Consider the following 19,035-nt stretch of genomic DNA (forward strand, 5'->3'; position numbering starts at 1 on the left):
GCACTAACTAGGCACTTTCTTTCTCAAATCCTTCATATCTTATCCTCCCATGTTTAACTATGTGCCTTCCTGCCCTTGTGCCTGAGTGACGGCCACATTTCATCCTTCCACTTTCTGCCAAATTGCCTTGACGCAGCCTTTCAGCTGTGAGAGTGAGGATGGGGCAAGGGCGCAGGCACGCAGCCCTCCTCTCAGATCCCCTCCTTTGCAAAGCTGTGACAGAGCTGTTCAATGAACAGCAAAACTATGCGTAAATAATGGATGTCATAACTGGGATGACTGCTGGAAAAAATGGGGATTTCCAAAGATATTGGCAAAGATGTCCGGGTTAGCATGAATGACCTTGGAGATGACAGCGCAGAAGACTCCCAAGGGAAAGATCCCTGTTGGGATATCATTAGATGGTGGAACTCTTTCTCAGAAAGACTGACCCTGGAGTTGGAACATTTGAAAATAGACTAATGTGAAATAAATGTAAAAGAAAAAAAAAAAAAAAAAAAAAAGGATCCTGTATTCCTTGTTCCTCCTCACTGTCACCACCTGGCTGTCTCTCTCAAAGGCCTGTTGAGTTGTTGAAGCTCCTGGTTGAACCAAATAACTGACCATAAGATTTACACCCACCTCCTTCTCTCTCTCCCCCTCCCCAAACAGGTAAAGAGAGCAGCTTGGGAGAGGCCGACTTGCAGCCGAGCGCCGACCCTTCGGGCATGGACAGCAGCTACCTCAGCGTGAAGGAGGCCGGGGTGAAGGTCCCCCAGGACAGGGCCAGCACGGACCTCCCCAGCCCCATGGACAAGGCAGACTCGGAGAGCAACAAGGGCAAAAAGCGGAGGAACCGCACCACCTTCACCAGCTACCAGCTGGAGGAGCTGGAGAAGGTCTTCCAGAAGACCCACTACCCAGACGTCTATGCCAGGGAGCAGCTAGCCATGAGGACAGACCTCACCGAGGCTCGAGTGCAGGTAATGGGGATGCAGTCAGCTATTTACCTCGGCTGCTGGGCGCAGCATTTCCCAGGGACACATCACAAGTGCTGGTGGGCATGGGGCAGCAGCACAGGATACTGACTTTAACTCCTACTGTAAGGACCAAGCTGAGCCAGAGCAGGCTGTCCTCCCTGGCCAGCCTGGGCTCCCTCAGGAGTTATGGGCAAGATCAGGCACAGAGCCCGGGCAGGAAAGTGGCAGCTCTGGGTTTATCCATGAGAAGTGGTGAAATAGCAGCTGGCAATGCCCAGAGCAGAGCGTGTGCCAGCAGCAGGCACAGCATGGCCGTGCCATGTGTGAACAGGGTGGTAGCATCCTGCCTGCCCCCTCTGCCCGCAGGAGAGACCCCTTCTCTGTATGCTGCTGCTAGGACACAGAAACCAACCTGCAGAGGTGTGCAGTGGGCATTGCTTTCATGTAGCTCCTGCACAGGGTGCTTATCTTGTCCCTTTCTCCTCCTCTTCACTGTTTTGGGCTGCAGAGACCCAGTAAGGGCTCCTGCTTGACACCAGCAACTGCCTGAGCTTCTCAAGCCCAGCCAGGGCTGCCACAGCTTTTCTTGGTGGTGGTTAAGCCACGGCAGGGAGACAAGGAAGGCTGAGGCTGGCAAAGGAAGGGGGAAGGCATGAGGTAGCTCCTTGGGGGCTTCCTTCTGTGTCCAGGCAGCACTGTCCCTCACCAGCAGCATCAGCTTCAGACCCCTGGGCAGGGGAGGGGAGGGATGGGATGGCATTGAATGGCATGGCCTGGCACGGCACGGCATGGCATGGGATGGGATGGCAGGCACGGCATGGGATGGCATGGCAGGGTGCTTCACAGTGAGGGAACACAACCCCTCATCCAGCTCCCTTCAGAGCTGGCCTTATGATTGCTGGGGCTCTTAATGAAATCTTGTCAGCGGTGCCCCTGTGATGCGGCGGGGGCTTGAAAGTGAGAGGGAAATGTCAAACTTGGCTGTAGTGAAATCACCGCCTTGGAAAAAGAAAAGAAAAGAAAAAAAGCAAAGCAAAGCAAGAAGTAATATATCTTGATCCCTTTTCCCCCATAAAACCCTGGGAGGCTGGTGGAAGGAGCGGAAAGACTGAGCTAAGCCTGCAGGAAATTAAACATGAAATGAAAACAAGCTCAAGTTATTCAATTCTCTCATCCCAGGCTCCAATTTCCCATTCCAGGCCACTGATAAAATGGTGTCCAGTTTCAGCGCTGAAGGATGAATTCTGGCTCTGTTCTTGCGAAGGGCTGGTGGCCATCTCCAGGAAGAGGGGAGACAGCCCGGCCGTCAGCAGGGGGACGGTCCTGGAGACAGACAGACAGACAGACAGACCCAGCAGAGGGAGGAGGAGGCAGGGATGGGGAGGGATGGGAGTGAGCAGCCAGGAGGGAGGGGAGCTTGCTTTCATCCTAGGGAAGGACTGAAGCCATGGTGCAGCCCCTGAGTGGTCCCCAGCGATGTCCAGGGGTGCTGAGGACTCAGCACCCCCACCTGTGCCCTGCCAGCGGGGCAGTGGGGGACAGCAGGGAGGCAGGGGGCAGGGGCTGTGCAATTTGTTTCACGCCCTCCCCAGCCCCGCCGCCCCCCGCGGCACGTCAGAGGCGCGTGCATATGGATGTAGGCACCAGCATATGGCCGCCTGTTTATGGAGACATGAAACATTCTCAGTTCTGTAGATTTTTATAGGGCTGATTTGGTACATCGGCGCTTATCAAAGCCTTGTCTGCAGGAGTCAGATCCACACCATTCGCCCGCGCTCCCGCCCTAACCGTTAGCAATGGGGCACAGCCCACAGCCCCCACAGCCTGGCCCCATGGACAAGCCACAACCCCAATGGGCACGTCCCCCACAGGTGGCACCTCGGCTGAAGGTAGCAGAAAACGCACGCTCGTTGCTCCTTTTAAAAAGCAGGTGTCTTCTGAGAGCGAGGGAGCCAGGAACACATAGCCGGGTCTCGGTGGATGTCTGCGCACCACCCACTGCCCTGCCCACCTTGCCGGGGCCGGGGGGATGCTCGGGCTGCCCCCATGCAGGCCAGTGCAGGTGAGCAGCTCGCCAGGCGGGGACAGCGGCATGTGCCCGGCATATGTGTGCCCCGGCACCGCGCCCGGCAGCTCCCTACCTGCTCCGCGCCCCTCTGAGCACAGCGGGGCCTCCGCCGCCCCGCGAGGAGCCGGGTCACCACCGCGGGCTTTGAATCTGCAGATCAAAGCGGCGTGAGCCCGGCCAGCCCTGGGACTGGCCTGCAGCTGGGCTGGAGTGGCCGTGCCAAGAGGAGGGAGAAGAAAAGCAGACAGACGCCTGGGGCACCCGGCCCGCTCCAGCAGGACGCTCCGCATGCGCGGTGTGGGATGATACTAGGAGCCTTCTGCTGGTTTCATTGCACCCTCTGGAAATCCTCATAGGATGGAAGTAGCGCCCATAAGAAAGCCTCGTGTAGCACAAATCCTTGGGCTGGTTTCTTCCTGGACAAGTTTCTAGCTTGCCTGGCTTCACTTGCCCCGCTGCCCTCCGAGGACAGGAGCATCCCGAAGGGGCTCGTGTTTCTGCAGCAGCCCGTGAAGCCCTGGCTCAGCACTGCCATCACCACACTGAGCTGCGGCTCGCAGGGCCCCCCTCCGCCCCCAGTCACCGTGCAAAACTCGAAGCAGAAGCTCCCGGACCGCTCCTTTCATGCACTGGCGTGACCTGCACAACCCAGCCCCTGGTGATCGCACGCATCGCTCAGTGCCTTCAAAGCAGCTCGTGATTGATGTGTTTCCCTGACTCACAGGCTTCAAGAGGCTTTGAAGACACTGGGCCAGGCTCTGATCTCTCTTATGCTGATGCAAATCAGGAGCAATGCTGCTGACAACAGTGCAATAATCCACACTGATGTCAAGCCAGTAAAAATAAGAGCAGAAACAGCGTTTTGGTCTTTCTGCTGCCTCAAAGGCATCTGAGCAGCACCGCGAAGCAGAGAGCTACAAACCCTACAAAGCAAATTAGGTGCAAAGCAGGGCACGTGAAACGCTGTAGAAGTGCACTTGTCATTTCCCAGAGCCAAGAAGAGAAGGGATGCTGCACCTTTAAAATATATATATATAAGAAAAATAAAAGCAAGACAGAGAGTTCAGCAGGAAATACAACTTCTCAGCCGGTCCCATTGTCCAAAGCTGGGCTCCAAATTTTGCCCAGGTGCTCCCAGCCTGGGGCGCAGGCTGGTCCCAGCCCTGCCGGGAAGCTCCCGGTGCCCCCCTGCTCACAGCCCCATGTCCCCCTCTTGCCCCCAGGTGTGGTTCCAGAACCGGCGAGCGAAATGGCGCAAGCGGGAGCGGTTCGGCCAGATGCAGCAGGTCCGGACCCACTTCTCCACCGCCTACGAGCTGCCCCTGCTCACCCGCGCTGAGAACTACGCCCAGGTGAGTGCCCTGCGCTGGTCTGTCTGTCCGTCTGCCCATCGCTGCTCTGCTCCAAGTCACGCTTCGCTCACCTGGGGGGGACGGGGCGCTCCCTCCCCAGGCCCTGATGCTCCTTTCCCCTCTCCCCGCAGATCCAGAACCCCTCCTGGATCGGCAACAACGGCGCCGCCTCCCCCGTGCCCGCCTGCGTCGTCCCCTGCGAGCCGGTGCCCTCCTGCATGTCCCCCCACGCTCATCCCCACGCGGCCGGCGGCGTCTCCGACTTCCTCGGCGTCTCCGGCGCCGGCGGCCACGTGGGCCAGACGCACGTGGGAGGCCTCTTCGGCACGGCCGGCATCGGCCCCGGCCTCAACGGCTACGAGCTGAACAGCGAGCCGGACCGCAAGACCTCCAGCATCGCTGCCCTGCGGATGAAGGCGAAGGAGCACAGCGCCGCGATCTCCTGGGCGACATGACAGGGCTGCGGCCCAGCGCCTCGGGACACCGCGAGAGCCAGCGGGGACAGCCGACAGAGCCACCCGCCAGGACTCCAGCCTGCCCTTGCCTCCTCGGGGATGTGAACGCAGCACTTTTAGCTACCCTAGGTGTATAAAGGACGTGTGTTAACGTAAGTGGCGTGTTCCCAGCACGGACACGGGCAGCTCCTGGCTCACCAGGGTCAGGCCAGGGAAAGGCGGGCACCGCTCCCACCGCCACCCGGTCTGGGGGTGTCCCCTGCCACCGCCACCTCCCCAGGAACCTGGGCGCCTCTTCTCCCCGCTCATTTCTCTGCCTTTCTGGAGAGCAAGAGCCCGCCGGCATCCCCAGCGGCGTGCCCCATCCCGCCCCCACACACGCACCCCTTCCCCTCCTGATCTGCCAGCAGCGAGGCTCAGATCTCTTCTGCCCCGGGCAGGGGACAGGACAGGGGCTCTCGCACCAGCAAAGAGACATTTCTCAGGCTGCTCCCATCCTCCTTGTGGGAGCCACAACTTCCCACAGCCAAACAGGGCTGGGAGAACACCAAGGGCTATAAAGGAGGTGACACCACCCCGCCTCCTGCCACCCTGCTTCCTCCCCGTCCCATCCCGCAGCCAGAGGAGAAGCAAGGAGCCGTGGAGGCACGTGAAGGGGATGCCTCCTGCCAGCAGGCATGGTGCCACCACACCTCTGGTCCTTGCTGGCTCTCTGGCCACCCAGCTGGAGAAGTGTCCAGGAGGTGACAGCTGCCTGGCACCGCCTGCGGCCCTGCAGAAGGTGACACCCCCGCGAGCACCTGGGGTTTGCTCTGTGACAGTCAGGGCCGTTGTGGTGCACGGTGGGGCAGCAAAACCTTTCCCCTGGCTTTTATTGGGTCAGGAATCGCTGCCCTCTGGCAGCGACAACAGGTCCCCAGAGACCCCGCTGAGGAACATCTCAAGCCGCAGTGCACAGGGCAGTGAGGGCATCAAAAGCCTCGTCCACCTGCTCCCAGGGCCAGCCATGTGTGACAACCGCCCTTCCCATCGCCCCTACACCCAGGGCCCCAGCACCAGCTGCACCAGGCCCTCTCCGCCTTTCACAGGATGCAGGAGACACCGCAGCTTGCCCGGTTTGTCCCAGCCACCATCCCTCCCACTCTCCCACCCTCGGTTTTCTCCCCGAGTGCTCCCACCAGTTAAGTAAGGTCTCCTTTGCAAGGCATTGTTCCCAAGCTGCCCGATGGTCTCACAGTGCCAGGAATAATTTGCCTCGCTGAATGTCACCGGGGCACCAGCACCCACACCGCTCGGCTATGCACTCTGAGCCTGAGCTTGATCAGCAGGGACCTGTAGGGTTTTGCTCCCATACAAACGTGTGTCACCTTGTCCTCCCTCCCTGTGCTCGGTACCGGGGGATCCCGTGGCTCTGTGTCCAGGGATATTTAGTGGTCCTGGAAAGGGCTCCAAATAGGCTACAACCAAATGTCAGGGTTCAGGTTAACTGCATACCATATACAAATATTTCTACAGTGCCTAGGCGTTGTTGTACACCACGTAAATGATACACCAATGCTAGATCAAATGTAACATATATTTATTGGAATACAAAAAGACTGGTAGTGCTGTTTCTTTTCTCTCTAAAAATGCTAAGAGATGCCTGGCTTGGTACTCATCAGGAACCAGCATGAAGTTAAGCAGACTACGCATATGACCTGGGCTTTTCCCATCCGAAGCAAACAAGACTTATGTCCCAGCCTAACCATTCAGCTAAGTAATTGGGCTAGAAAGTGTTTCAGGTGCTAAAAATGATGCTGATCGCATGGGATCGCTGCCCAAATCTCTTTTTTCCTGCATGCACTGGCACCATTACAGTTTAAAAATTGCATTGCGTACCAGCTTTTTCCTTCCATCCACGGACACCCCAGACCTCCTTGTGTTAGAGAAGAGCCCTTTCCTGTGGTGCGGAGGGAAAGGCGTTGTGCTCAGCCCCCAGAGGAGAAGTGGAGCCGAGGAGCGTGCAGCAGGCTGGGTGGGCACGGATGCTGCAGGACCCACGGGTACTGCTGGCTGCCTTGCTGGAGACCCGTGGCTATCCCAGGGCTTAGCTGCACTCCCTGCTGAAATCTAAGGGTATTTCTTCCTCCTCGGCTTCACAGGGCCAGCATTTCACCCGTAGCAGCTCATGGGACGGAGTGCTGTATCCCCCGTCTCCTTGGAGAGGGCAGCCTCCTGGCAGCACTACCGGCCTTAACAGAACCCCTGCTTTCTTACCTTAAAAATCACGTTGTCCTCCATCTATCCTGAGCACTGCCACGCATGCCCAGCCCTGAGCCTGCCAGGGTGCACCAGGAGCGCCGCTGCCCGTTGTGCCAGCACGGCCCCCCCTCGCCCACGGGTCAGCCCGGGTGGCTCGAGCAGCAAAAGCCTCGGGAAGCAGCTGGTAGAGCAGTTTCTGAGCTGCGTGCGTCTGTATTTACACGCATTTTTTAATTAATTTAAAAGTTTTTTTTAAAAAATATAGCTGTTAAATTAACAAGAAAAGCTGTATAAATATATATATATATATACTTTTATATATATATATATGTATGTATCTTAACCTAGCCAGCCTGCGGCTACTGCATTTCTTAAGGGTCACAGGGTCAGTGCTGTTCTTGCAATCTCAAGCTACCACGATGATGCCTTTTTTAATTATTATTATTATTTTAATACCTTTCGACTCTATTTATGACTTTCTTGTCTATTTATTTCTTATTTAGTATTTTACTCCTGTCCATACACGGAGCCACAATCCCCCGGCTTGGATTTAAATGCCTTCGAAGCTGCGAGCTTCGTCCCCAGCCACCACCAAAACGCCCCCGGCCACCCTGTGGTGGCATCCTCTGCGGGTGCAGTGCCCGCAGCCCGGGCCAGGCTCCTGTCTGGGCACCCTCTCCAGCCTTACAGAGGTAGCAAAGCACTCGTCTGAGCAGCCCCGGCCATGCAGCAGGCTCCCTGCGAGGGGGCTGCCCGGGGTTAGAAACGCAAGGGGCGTCCCAGGGGTTGGAGACGAGGAGCAGGCAAGCAGGGAGAGCAGCCGGGTTCCCAGCCAGGTGCTGCCAGCTGCCAAGCACCCAGAGCAGCAGTTAGTGCTTCGGTAGCTGCTGGAAGCCAGCGGTGACTTTACCACAGCTCCTCCTACCCCCATGCCCATCCCCACAAAGCCCTTTGCTTCTCCAAACACCTCCCGCTGCCCAGGCAGGCTGCACCCCAGCTCTGAGGGCTTCTGTCACCATGAGTCCAAGAGCAGCGGGGCAAGGCAGGGTCCAGGCTGTCCCCCCAGGGACATTTCCCACCACCAGCAAGGCCCAGTGCTGCTCTCATCTGTACTGGGGCACATCTGGCCCAAGGCACAGGTATCGTGGCAAGGCCACCAGCACTTGCAACATGGCAGAGCTGCTGCACACGTAGCATCCCCTGCACGTGGGAGGGGAGAGGCGAGGGGTTCCTCCGGTGGTGGGGGTGTTTTGGGGAGGGGAGGCCGGTTCCCCTGCTCCATGGAACACACCCGGGCTCGGCAGTGCGTCGTAAAACACTCTCCAAACAAACAAAGTCAAAAAGGTAGTTTCCTGGAAAAAAAAAAAAAAAAGAAAAAAAAAAAAAGGTTTGAAAAATAATCAGGCAGATGCAGAGCCCCGTGTTTATTTTGCTGCTCTGACTGACACAACAAAAAGCAAACAGACCAAATTAGAAATTAAACCCAAATGGGAACGGGGGCCGAATCGAGCTGGAAGTCGTCCCCAGCCCTTTTTGGCTTGGGGAAGGGTCCTGGGAGGAGGCAGGGTGCAGCCTCGCACCCTGCTAGCTCCTTGCTGGTAACGCGACGCCCCGCTCCCCCACATAGCTAGGTAGGTAGGTAGAGCTAGGACTTTTGTACTACTGATTTTGAAGGAACAGTTTTCAATGTGTAATAATATATCGGTTTAGGTGTGCAGTGTTTGAAAGAGAGACTGGGAGAAAGAAAGAAAACGAACCTCAATCAATATTATTGTTTTTTTGTTGTAAAATATTGTAGCCTTGTATAAACGCAAACTTTTTTTTTTTTTCTCTAGCTTAAAGGCCTGGGGTAGAACATATTAAAAAAATAAAAATGTTTGAAAAATTTCAGGAAAAAAAGAATAAAAAAACATTAAAACTGTCGCCATTGTGAGGTTTGTGCCATGCGATGTTAATGCCTATGCAGCCATGTATTACCAGTTAATTACAGTGGAATATTAAAAAAAAAAAAAAAAAAAAAAAAGAAGAAACAGTCTTGCAGCTTGGTCCTTTCCATGTTTTTTCAAAGTAAGTTATTGCACTTGCAGCAGCTTTTTTTTTTGGGGGGGGCTGGAATTTCTGGTGACCTTTTTTTTTCCCCCCCTTTTTTTTTTTTTAAAGGAGTGAAATTGCTGGGAAAGCCCCCGCTTCCGAGGCCCCCTGGCTGAGGAGATACAAACACTGTTGTTGTTGTTTTGGTTTGCAATAAACTCCTTCTCTTCTCCGCTCTCAACTGGAATCTGTCTGTTTTGTTCCTGACTCATGACAGATGAAATGTGATCAGAGGGGCCTCCAAAATCTCACGTTAATTGAAGTTGGCAAAAAATACTAACAGTGCCCTTTTGAACTGCTGACACAGTGCAGAATGGATTAGCCGGGGGTAGATTAACAACAGGTGGCAGCTCACGGGCCCGCTGCCTCTGCCCCTACAGAGACGGCCCGCAGCCCCGCAGCCGGCGCGGGGACACGCGGGGCTGTGGGGCAGAGCCCCGTGGGTTTTGCTTCCCCCTGCACCCAGGAGAGGGCTTGGCTGAGCCCCAGGGCTCCCCGCGCACGTCCGTTCCCTTCCCGTGTCCCTCACCTCCCCATGGCTTGGCCGGCAGCACCAGCTCGCTTCAGCTGGAGCGTGGCTGTTTTCCATCTCGCAGAGAAACGGATAACGCAGGTGCTGCTGCAAGCTTATCCATTCCTCTCACTTGCAGAAGAAAAATTCCTTCCCTCCCCGAGCACTCGGAGCCAGATTCTCCAGATGTTGGCAAAGCTCTGACTGTTGAGAGCCTGAAGCCAGCTTCGGTAACATCCCGGTCGCATGGGTTTACATCAGAAATTGCTCCTGGCCCGAGTATTACCGAAGAGCTGAACAGCCTCTCTTTAGACTCCAGATAGCGGCAGGACCCAGATGAGAAACGTGCCACTGCTGTCGCAGCTACACTCCCCCACCGGTATGACAGGGGTTGTTCAGAACAGACGGAAACATTTCTCCCTGGGAGATGTGCCTACAGCACCTAGGTTAACATCTTCCTTCTCTGCTGGCAAATGCGACTTGGAGGCAGGGCAGAGTTCAGGCAGTTTTAATGAAAAACCATTTTTTCCCCCTGTAAACTGAACAGATTTGCCTTTTTTCTTCCTCTTTTTAAAAGCGGGTTATTAACCTTTAAGCAGATGGATGTACAATAATCTTCTCGCTGGCAAGAAAGGTAACAGCCACGCAAGGTGCATCTGCTTATGGCCAGATGGAGGCCACATGTAAAGGTGTTGCATTTAATCTGAGACAAACAAGTGTTTATTATTTGTGAAAGGATCTTCCACTTTCTCCTGCTTTTCAGTTCGTAACTTACTCGCGGGGCAAAGACAGATGCTCCGAGTTAGCAATCTGCTCCTTTTGCTGCGGCCTTGCCGAATTCCTGGATCTCATTTTACAGTGCTTTCTGCTCCCAGCCTTCTCCCCCGTCTGTCTTTGTATGAAGTGTGGCAAATGGGGGATTGTTCCCCACCGGTGCCCAGCCAGAGGCACCCAGCACTCTGTGCCTAGCACACAGCTGAGGCTTGGCCCTTTCTCCCAAAGGTTTCACAAAAGGAGGACCAGGAAGTTTTCAGGCAGCCAGACCATCAGGTAAGGAGGAACATTTTGTCCCAGAGCCCTCGGGTATTTTACCGAAGGACTCACCTACGGGATGAGCAGAAGCTAGATGTTCACACTGGGCGGGCGGATATCCATAAGCAGCACCCCACAGCCAGGCCCACTTTTTGCTATTTCTCTTTATATAACCTCTGTTCTCCCCCTGCCCACCTTGCCCACTCTCTTCCCCACTCTGACAACCTAGCACCGAGCCCTGATCCAAGTTCGCAGACCTACCGAGCCCACGGCCAAGTTGCGTTGATCTTCGCTCACGGCGATTGCAGAGCTGTCGTTCTGGGCTGGGCAGGAACGTTTCCTATTGAAGCGAGTAAACAGGCGTTCAGAATGAGGAAAGGAAATCTGAAGAAGAATTACTGGATCCTTTTCCAGACAAATGAAGACAGCAAACAGGCAACCTTGCAGGGAATACCTTTGAGCTGTGCTGCCTGTTTTCAGTCGGAAAACTCCCTGCGTGCTGCTAGCTCCATGCCACTCCACTTAATTGCATCAATTGTCGCTGTTATCCTTTAATGGGAAACATAACTCGCTTTCAAAGCAACCACAAGAAGCTGCAGACAGGGCAATCCTGAAGATCAGCAGAGGTGGGACTGCATTACAGCCATTTCCATCAGGCTGAAATTACACAGAGTGCACCAGGAATGTCTCTAAATGGCTTCAAGCCAGGACAGGCTGCAGCACACTGACACTGAAAGTCAAGGCCAGCAGTGCTCTACCTTGGTATTGAGCTACCCAAGACTCCAAACAAAGCGTGGCCGTTATGCTAAAACATGGGCTTAGGGTGTTCAACCCTGTTTTCACCCACACAGCTCCTAAGGCCATGGGTATATCACAGCTCCTCTCCATTTGCTCATCTGCAGTAAGAGGTAGGATGCTGGTCTTACTCAAGCAGGACGACTGTGGTGCTCAGGTTGTTGTTCTGCTCAGACACAGCAGTAGCAAGCACCAGAAAAAGAAGTTACATTATCCTCCGTACGATCACACAGCATGACACACAACCGACCGATCCACAGCTCAACAGCAAAGCAAAAGCGTTCCAGGTGATTGTTCTGCTGAACAAATGCTCTCTCTCTCTCTATAAATATATAAATCATTTTTTGCAGGAGGGTGGAAGTGACTACCTGCTAATTGGATACCTTTCAGGTGCTACAGAAAGATCCAAAGCCTATGTTCACGGTTTCTGTCTGGTTTTGACAGGAACAAATTTTGGGGTCTTTTTTTTTTTTTTAAGTCAATATAGGCAGAACATTCCTCTAGCTTTTATTCTGCTCAACTGATCGAGAACAGCCTGAAGTTAGCAAGCGGGCCAACTCAGTTTCTAGTAATCATCTAAGATGACTTTGCAAAATATTTTTTTGCTCTAAGTACGTGGAGGAAACGCTCCACGATTGTGAGAACTACCTGTACAGCTCATTTGGAGCTACATATTAGTTTATAAATGTGTTTTGCAGCAGTCTTAGCAAAAATTGAACATGCAACTCTTTAAGAATGACGAAAAAAAATCATACTTGCTCTCTTACCTCTTGGTAAGGCATTTAAAATCCATTTTCTCATCAGCACTGTCAGTTTTTCTTTCCTGTGTTGAGCTGTGGCGTTGTTGTGGCAGTAGCTTCCATGTGAAAGGGATGGACTGGAGATTTCCGCAGTGCAAATGAACCCTTCTGAGATCTTTCCTGATGCAAAGACGCCCTACCTGTGGTAAGTACGCAGGGTGCCAGACGCTCGTTACGGAGCTTTCAGCATAGGGAAGCACTAGTTTCTGCAGTAGAGCGTATCTGAACTGCACAAGCAGAAGCAAGATGGGCATTCAAGGGCAGGAGCTGGAGATGGCAAGAGAAAGTAATTCCTAATGTTAGGGCTCGAACTGGCATCCCCTGAAATGAGCCAGTGGGCCTGTGAGAACGGGAAGAGTCACCACGCAGGGGGAGTTGGTGATGCTAAAAATGTGTATCCTCATGACTTACCATGACTGGCAGCACACACTGTGGTACATCACACCCCCCAAAGCAGCAAGGTGTGTCCTTCACAGGCCCTTTTGCAGCATGCTTGGTAGGGATTGTGCTGGAACAAAGAGCTGCTACCACACCGAATTTCACCATTGCGATGATTCGGCCAAAGTTCTTTTCTCAAAAACACAATTCTTCAACATTGGCTGTCTCTCTTCACAAACAGAAAGCATCTGTTCCCTGTTTCTCCAAGATAAATGCCACTGTCTAAGCTTGGTAGCAAGTTAGAGCCACAACTACTTGCCTGAAAAGGGTGAGTGGGATGAATTCACGCAGAGCAAACGTCCACCTCAAAGACAACCATCTCACTCTGCTTATGGGCAAGACAAAATATTGACAGGTCCTGCTACAGTGCATTGTGGATATTCGAGTGTAACAGAGATTTATGCAGCAAAACAGCCCGTCATTGCAATTCTCCTTGTAAGTGCAGTCCTGTTTCCTGATGTATAACAGCGCAGCTCAGAAAGTGAAATACAACAAATGCTCCTTGGATTTACCTTTTAATATACCAATATTAAACTCTTTTGATAACATATATACAATGAAAAGTTAACAACGATCTTAGTTTAACGACTGACAACAAAACCATTGTGAATCAGTCATACAGGTACATCTTACCTTTACAGGCCTTGAACCAACAAAACCAAAACAAATACGGATGTAGTGGGGACGTAGGCCGTTTTACTTTTTTGTTTGTTTGTTTTTAACAAGTCAATTGCCAAAAATTACCATTTAAGTGAGACAGACCTATAAAAGCTACTGTAAAGTGCTAAAAGACAAAACATGACTGGTACAGGTCACTTGGCATTTTGAGGAAGGGGAACCCACTCAGATACTCCGGGATGCAGACACAAGGACCTTTGCCTTTTACTGACTTGAGGCCACAGACCAGTTGAGGAGGGTTGGTTAGGCTGTCCCCACCTGAAAATAATCCACCAACTATTTGAAATCTTCCATGTCTTTTAAGACACTGTGCAAAACGTGGATTTCTGGCTTTAGTGAGAAAGCAGCAAGAAATCACTGCAGCTCCACAACTTTGTGTCAGGAAGATGCTACAGGTTATATTGCCAAGCTGAGATCAGCCCCAAAAGAAAGGCTAAAATTCAAGTGACCGCCATACTTTCACAGCCACCCTTTTAAATTAAACTTCTTAGAATAAATAATGCTGAGCTTCTCTTGACGCTCAAGCACCAGGGCATAAAGTAACAGAAAGATTCAGAAGATTCACGTGAATGAACATACGATACCGCAAAGGAGAAACAGCAAGCAACAAACCTTCCTCGATCTTGTGATACCCACTGTGCTGAAGCAGTTTTTGTCACTGCAAAAGCTGTCCTCCTAGCTCCCTTACACCCCCTCCCACAGCAAATTCGGAATGAAACAAAGACTACAGCAAAGAGCATTTACTAGTAATTAAACGTTCCCAGAGTTTCGGACGATACAGTTTACAGGCACATCCCAGGGGAGTTATGAAGTGAAGCATCCCCTCAGAGCTATTGTTCCAATATGATTTTCATTCACAGCACATCCACTGCGTTGGGCAATAAGATAAGTCTTAGTGGGGGTGAGACAAATAGGAGCAGATGTTTCCTGTTTCTAGCCTGACTTTCATTTGGTTTCTGTCATTGCTGCCTATCCAGCTTAGGAGAGGGGGTGAACTGTGATGCCTAACACTTGTCCTATTGTTTGGGGTTTGGCAAAATCTGAGGAATAAGGCTGCTCATAGTAGAGCAGAAAAACAGCCCTTCGAGTAGGATATCCCTGTAACTGGCAGCAGTGGAGGTTTCAAAAGACAGCCAAATCACCCTTATCTGGTAACAGATGTTTTATCAGCAGAGCTGAAAAAGAGATTCTTTTCTCAGCCCAACGTGGAATCATCTTTAATATCAAAGGACAAGAGGTAATGGTCCAAGCGACTTTATTTCTATTTTTTTGCTCCATGTAATTTTCCAATTCAGGTTAATTTCAGTACTGAGAAACATTTCCAATGCTTTTAAGAAGTGTAAAGCTTCTCCAAAAGCTTTCCTAAGCAGCATGTTTCAGTGGCAGCCTGTAGCAATGGGTTCCTTAGTTAAATTACAAGCTCAGACCCAGCAGTTTTTCCAACAGTAACTTACAGGAGTTTGCAAGTGTGCGTTAGTGTCTTGCATGTACACATAACCCTGCACATCAAAGCTTTAACTGGGAGTTTCTGTAAATTGAAGGTTTTTACAAGTCAGTACTACAACACACTGCCTGCTGAAGAGGATTCAGATGTTGAAATTTGACTTCATAGCTGCTGTTCCAATGTATGGCTACGATGTAGAATTGTTACCTGGCTGTTCTGCTTTGCTAATGAAAAGCAAACATGAAAGATGCTTCTCTGTGTAATACTCGTTTTAACACAGTCCTCGTCTCTTGCATGGACGCAGCAGAAAACCTGAGATTTATGCAGAAAGAAGGGCTTGCAGCATTTGGAGCTGCATCCTGCAGGTCTCTCTGCATTAAAAACACCATCGTCCCAGATGCCGTTTGTCTCGATTCACATAAAAAATAAGTAACACAAAATGTTTTGCCCTTTACACCATGTGATAAACGCAGATTTTGTAAAACAAAAACAACAAAAAACTTAACATTTGTCCCACTATGCAGAAAAACAGGTTTGGTATTCAATTAAGCCCACAATTAAACTCAAAAGTTGCAGGCCCACCAATGACCCCGGAAATAAGCTCCTCCCAAAAGAGAGCACCTATACATTCCAGGCAGTTGTTTCAAATGTACGGATGCTTAGGAATCAGAGGACTGCAGTACATTCGATAGAAGAGGTCACTCATGCCACAGAGAGCGAGATTCAGTTTTATTCTCCCAGGTGCACAGCCTCCTTTGGAGAAGTGTCTGACATTTCTGGTAGGACCCATGAATATAACCAATCCTCTGTGAGCAACAGAGTCAGTTGTTCAGCTTTTCATTGCTTTTTTTGTGCAATACAGAAGTAAGACAATATACTAAAATACAACTTTAATTCCCGTTTCCCTTGGGTGTAACCCACTCCAGCATTTTTTTATTTTTTTTTCTTCAGGGCCTTATATTCCTCTTAGCACCTTTTCCACCAGTGTTTTCAGCACTCAGGTTTGTGCCACAGCTGCCATTACAAGCTGCCGATATTGGGAAAGCTCTTCAGTTTCTCAGGAAAGTCATCTTTGTACAGGACGGGGTCGGCACGGTGCTCCACCACTTTCAGGGGCATGGTCCCAAAGACAGAGGCAAACTTATTGATGCATTCAGATCTGGTGAAAGGGAAAGCAGTGTGATTAGGAACCACAGTAACTGGGCTGGCTACCAGCTCCCACACCAGCATAACTGGTAGGAAAGCAACGCAGTAACCTTCCCTCCTGTGCTCGGAGGTATTTCAGCCATGCTGGCTACTACTAAATAAAAAGAGAGCCTCACTGCAGAGAGAACTGAAAAGAAGCTGGTGTTCTTTGATTTATCCATTTAATCACAGAGAAGAGCAAGGGGATGCCGGCAGCAGCACATGTGCACATGGAGGTCAAAGCTTCTCCTCTCCCTCCCCCTAGAATTCCAGTCATTCTTAAAGCGATGTACATGCTGTAAACCAGAACAGATTAACTGCCAACATGTCTCTTAAAGGGCCGCTCTTGGGTCAGTTGGGCTCATAACGACAGCTCTGCAAAATACAAGCCTTTGTGAAAGTGAAGTTCTACAAAAAGTCTCTTTTTTTTTCCCCCAGAATTCTTCAGAAGCTTTGTCTTTTCCCACAAAAATAATCATGCCTTAACGTGTAGGTGGTACTGATTGTACTGCAAGTTAGAGGTGAAGCTGAATAAAAAAAACTATAAAACAAAACCATCTAGCTTATTTTCCTTGTCTAACTAAAGACATACTGAGCAGTAAGGCATCCCATTAGCATAAAGATTAGACCACTGACGATTCTTTCAGTTTTAATAATCCCAGGTGTCAGCAGTGCTGTGGAAGGGAGCAGCCCTGTGCTTCAAAAAGCAAGCAAGCAGATGTTTAACCTTCCAGTGCTCCTTTAACTCTTTCACTGAAAGACATGCTACCTGTGGAGGCAAGGCAAGCAAAACGTGCCTAATCTCACCCCGGTCAGCACTCTGCTCACAATAGCTCCCTGCTTTATAATGCAGCTCCTAAAAATTTCAGACACCGAGAATCACGATGACAGTCCCGAAGATGTAACACACCAGAGGCAGATACAAGAAAAAGGGTCACATTTCTTTCACTGTTTAGAAACGAAAAGAGAAAACAAAAAAGAGATGAGTGCTTTGGCTCGGCTGGAGAGGCTGCCGTGCTGCAGGCGGTCCTGGAGCAGGTCTCTCACCCCACAACCACTGCACTCCCCTCCCGACCCCTTCGAAGGGTTAGGGGGTCACTACGGCTCCAGGATAATTTTCCTGAACAGACCCAGTCAATCACAGCAACTGAGTGTGACAGTTTTGTGATGGGGACTGCTCAGCGCTGGCCCAAACACTCGTTTGAAGTAGATGGGACAGCAGAACTGGTTTTCAAAACTAATTCCTCAGCCTCTCAGCATCCTGTGGCTCCCTCCTTAACTAAAGTAAATGACTGAAAAACACAGAGCCCAAGCTGTAGAATAGTACATCTCTACTTTGCTGTTTCAAGCTATAATGGTCATATTTCAAGCCCTTTCCTAGCCTGAGAAGAGAGTCAGAAAGTGACTTCATGGGCGATATTTGAATAACATGTTTAATACAGGTCAACGCAGAGATTTGGCTCTCTGCTACCTTCTCAAACCTCTTCCCACCCTACGTCTGGATTCAAATCTTTGCTCTAGGAAACGAAATGGAAATCAAGGAGCAAGAGGAACCTGTGCAGGACAAAACAGCCCCCTGAACTGGCACAGGGCCACGATTTAGCCCAGGGCTGAAGTGAGCGGACAAGCAGCCGAAAGGCTTACAGTAACACGGACAGCAGAAACTGAGCAGGCACACCGAACAGTTCCTGCTGTCTCTGCAAGATGCCCACCACGAGACAACTTAAAGACACCTCGGACGAGGTCAGACATCCAAATCATCTGCTGCGTCTGAGGCAGCACTACCTGCACACCCTGCGATCAGTGCTGGAGAAGCCTGATGGCAGGAGAAGCACGCACCTCGCAGGCCTGGAGGTAGATGCCTGTGTGAGAAGCCTGCCCGGCTGCTGCCCCACACCGGTTTCTGGAATACAAGGCCTTTTGCTTCTCCTCCCCTGCTTTAAACCCTGCCTCTGCCAGTGATGACTGAAAGGCATTGTAATGTAACAGCTGCTGGGCTGCCTGTGCGAAATGAATTAGTTACCTCAGCCTGCTGCCCGCACCCAGCGGCACCTCGGACCAAAAGACAAAGCTGGATGGAGAGAGGAGACAACTGACCTCCTCCCTCCACAGGCTGCCCTGCTAAACCAAAGACGAGGTCTCAGGAGAAAGTATCAAGATGGGATCCTTCTAGGGCCAAACTTATTCTGGTGGTAAAACCATTCAGGCACACCAGTACAATCTCTTCAACCATCAACAAACCACTTTGTTGTTAAAGAAATGATAACATGAAAAAAATGGAAAAAAAGCATGTTCTAAGCATTCTGGCTGAATTGGACAAGTTAGTCCTCAGGAAACGTCAAATTCAAGTATGAGAAGCAGCTTTTTTTGATGAAAGAAATGTCACAGACAAACCACAAAGTGTGTTTGAAGGAAAGCTGCCTCTTTCCAAAAATTTCATTTCCTGCACTGAACTAAATCACTCAAATGCTAAAGCATTTGCCACTTTTGGACCACATAAAACAGAAGGGACATCCAGCACATTAAACATGCAGAGGTAGGAAGCCAAGAAAAGAAAACATGTCGTCTTCTACGAAGGGTAGGTGTTCTTCTTCGTTGTGTTGATATTTTGCAAATTCATACTGAGAGAAGCATCTTTGCCTCCCTGAATTATTCATTTTTTCCTTGCTCTGCTGACATTTGTGCTCCACAAAGAATTAAGATGGTGCGAACTGAGAAACTGGGAGCCCCGTTGCCCCTGGCTGGATCAGCCTTGTCCCTGTTAAGGTCTCTCAATCAGCTTCCTCTCCTTTAAAATATTTTCGGGGAGGGTAACTCTGCACCTACAGCCTCTGGTCAGTTTGTCTCTTAAGGGAGTCTTCCCATTTTGACTTCAACAAATGTTCAAATGCCCTAAATAAGATGCTGTGTCAGTGCAGCTGCAGAAGCAGCTCAGCCTCTTCCTACATTTACTGTATAGACAGTTGCCCTCTAGGCTGCATTTTAT

At 50.9% G+C, this 19,035-nt stretch overlaps 2 protein-coding genes across 4 annotated transcripts in view; one reads left to right on the plus strand and one right to left on the minus strand.

Annotated features, from left to right (window-relative positions):
• The window catches only part of ALX4 (ALX homeobox 4), a 27,107-nt gene extending 21,724 nt beyond the window's left edge, over positions 1-5,383 (plus strand). For both annotated transcript variants that reach the window (XM_035328895.1, XM_035328896.1), the window contains exons 3-5: positions 652-962; positions 4,251-4,379; positions 4,511-5,383. In XM_035328895.1, coding sequence (XP_035184786.1) covers positions 652-962; positions 4,251-4,379; positions 4,511-4,834 — 764 coding nt within the window. In that variant the 3' untranslated portion in view covers positions 4,835-5,383. The remainder of the gene's footprint in view (positions 1-651; positions 963-4,250; positions 4,380-4,510) is intronic.
• Positions 5,384-13,241: 7,858 nt separating this feature from the next.
• Positions 13,242-19,035, minus strand: part of EXT2 (exostosin glycosyltransferase 2) — a 71,999-nt gene continuing 66,205 nt past the window's right edge. For both annotated transcript variants that reach the window (XM_035329116.1, XM_035329117.1), the window contains exon 14: positions 13,242-16,023. In XM_035329116.1, the coding sequence (XP_035185007.1) occupies positions 15,885-16,023 (139 nt within the window). In that variant the 3' untranslated portion in view covers positions 13,242-15,884. The remainder of the gene's footprint in view (positions 16,024-19,035) is intronic.

Source organism: Oxyura jamaicensis, chromosome 5 (assembly GCF_011077185.1).
Source record: "Oxyura jamaicensis isolate SHBP4307 breed ruddy duck chromosome 5, BPBGC_Ojam_1.0, whole genome shotgun sequence".
In the NCBI taxonomy this organism is placed as follows: domain Eukaryota; kingdom Metazoa; phylum Chordata; class Aves; order Anseriformes; family Anatidae; genus Oxyura; species Oxyura jamaicensis.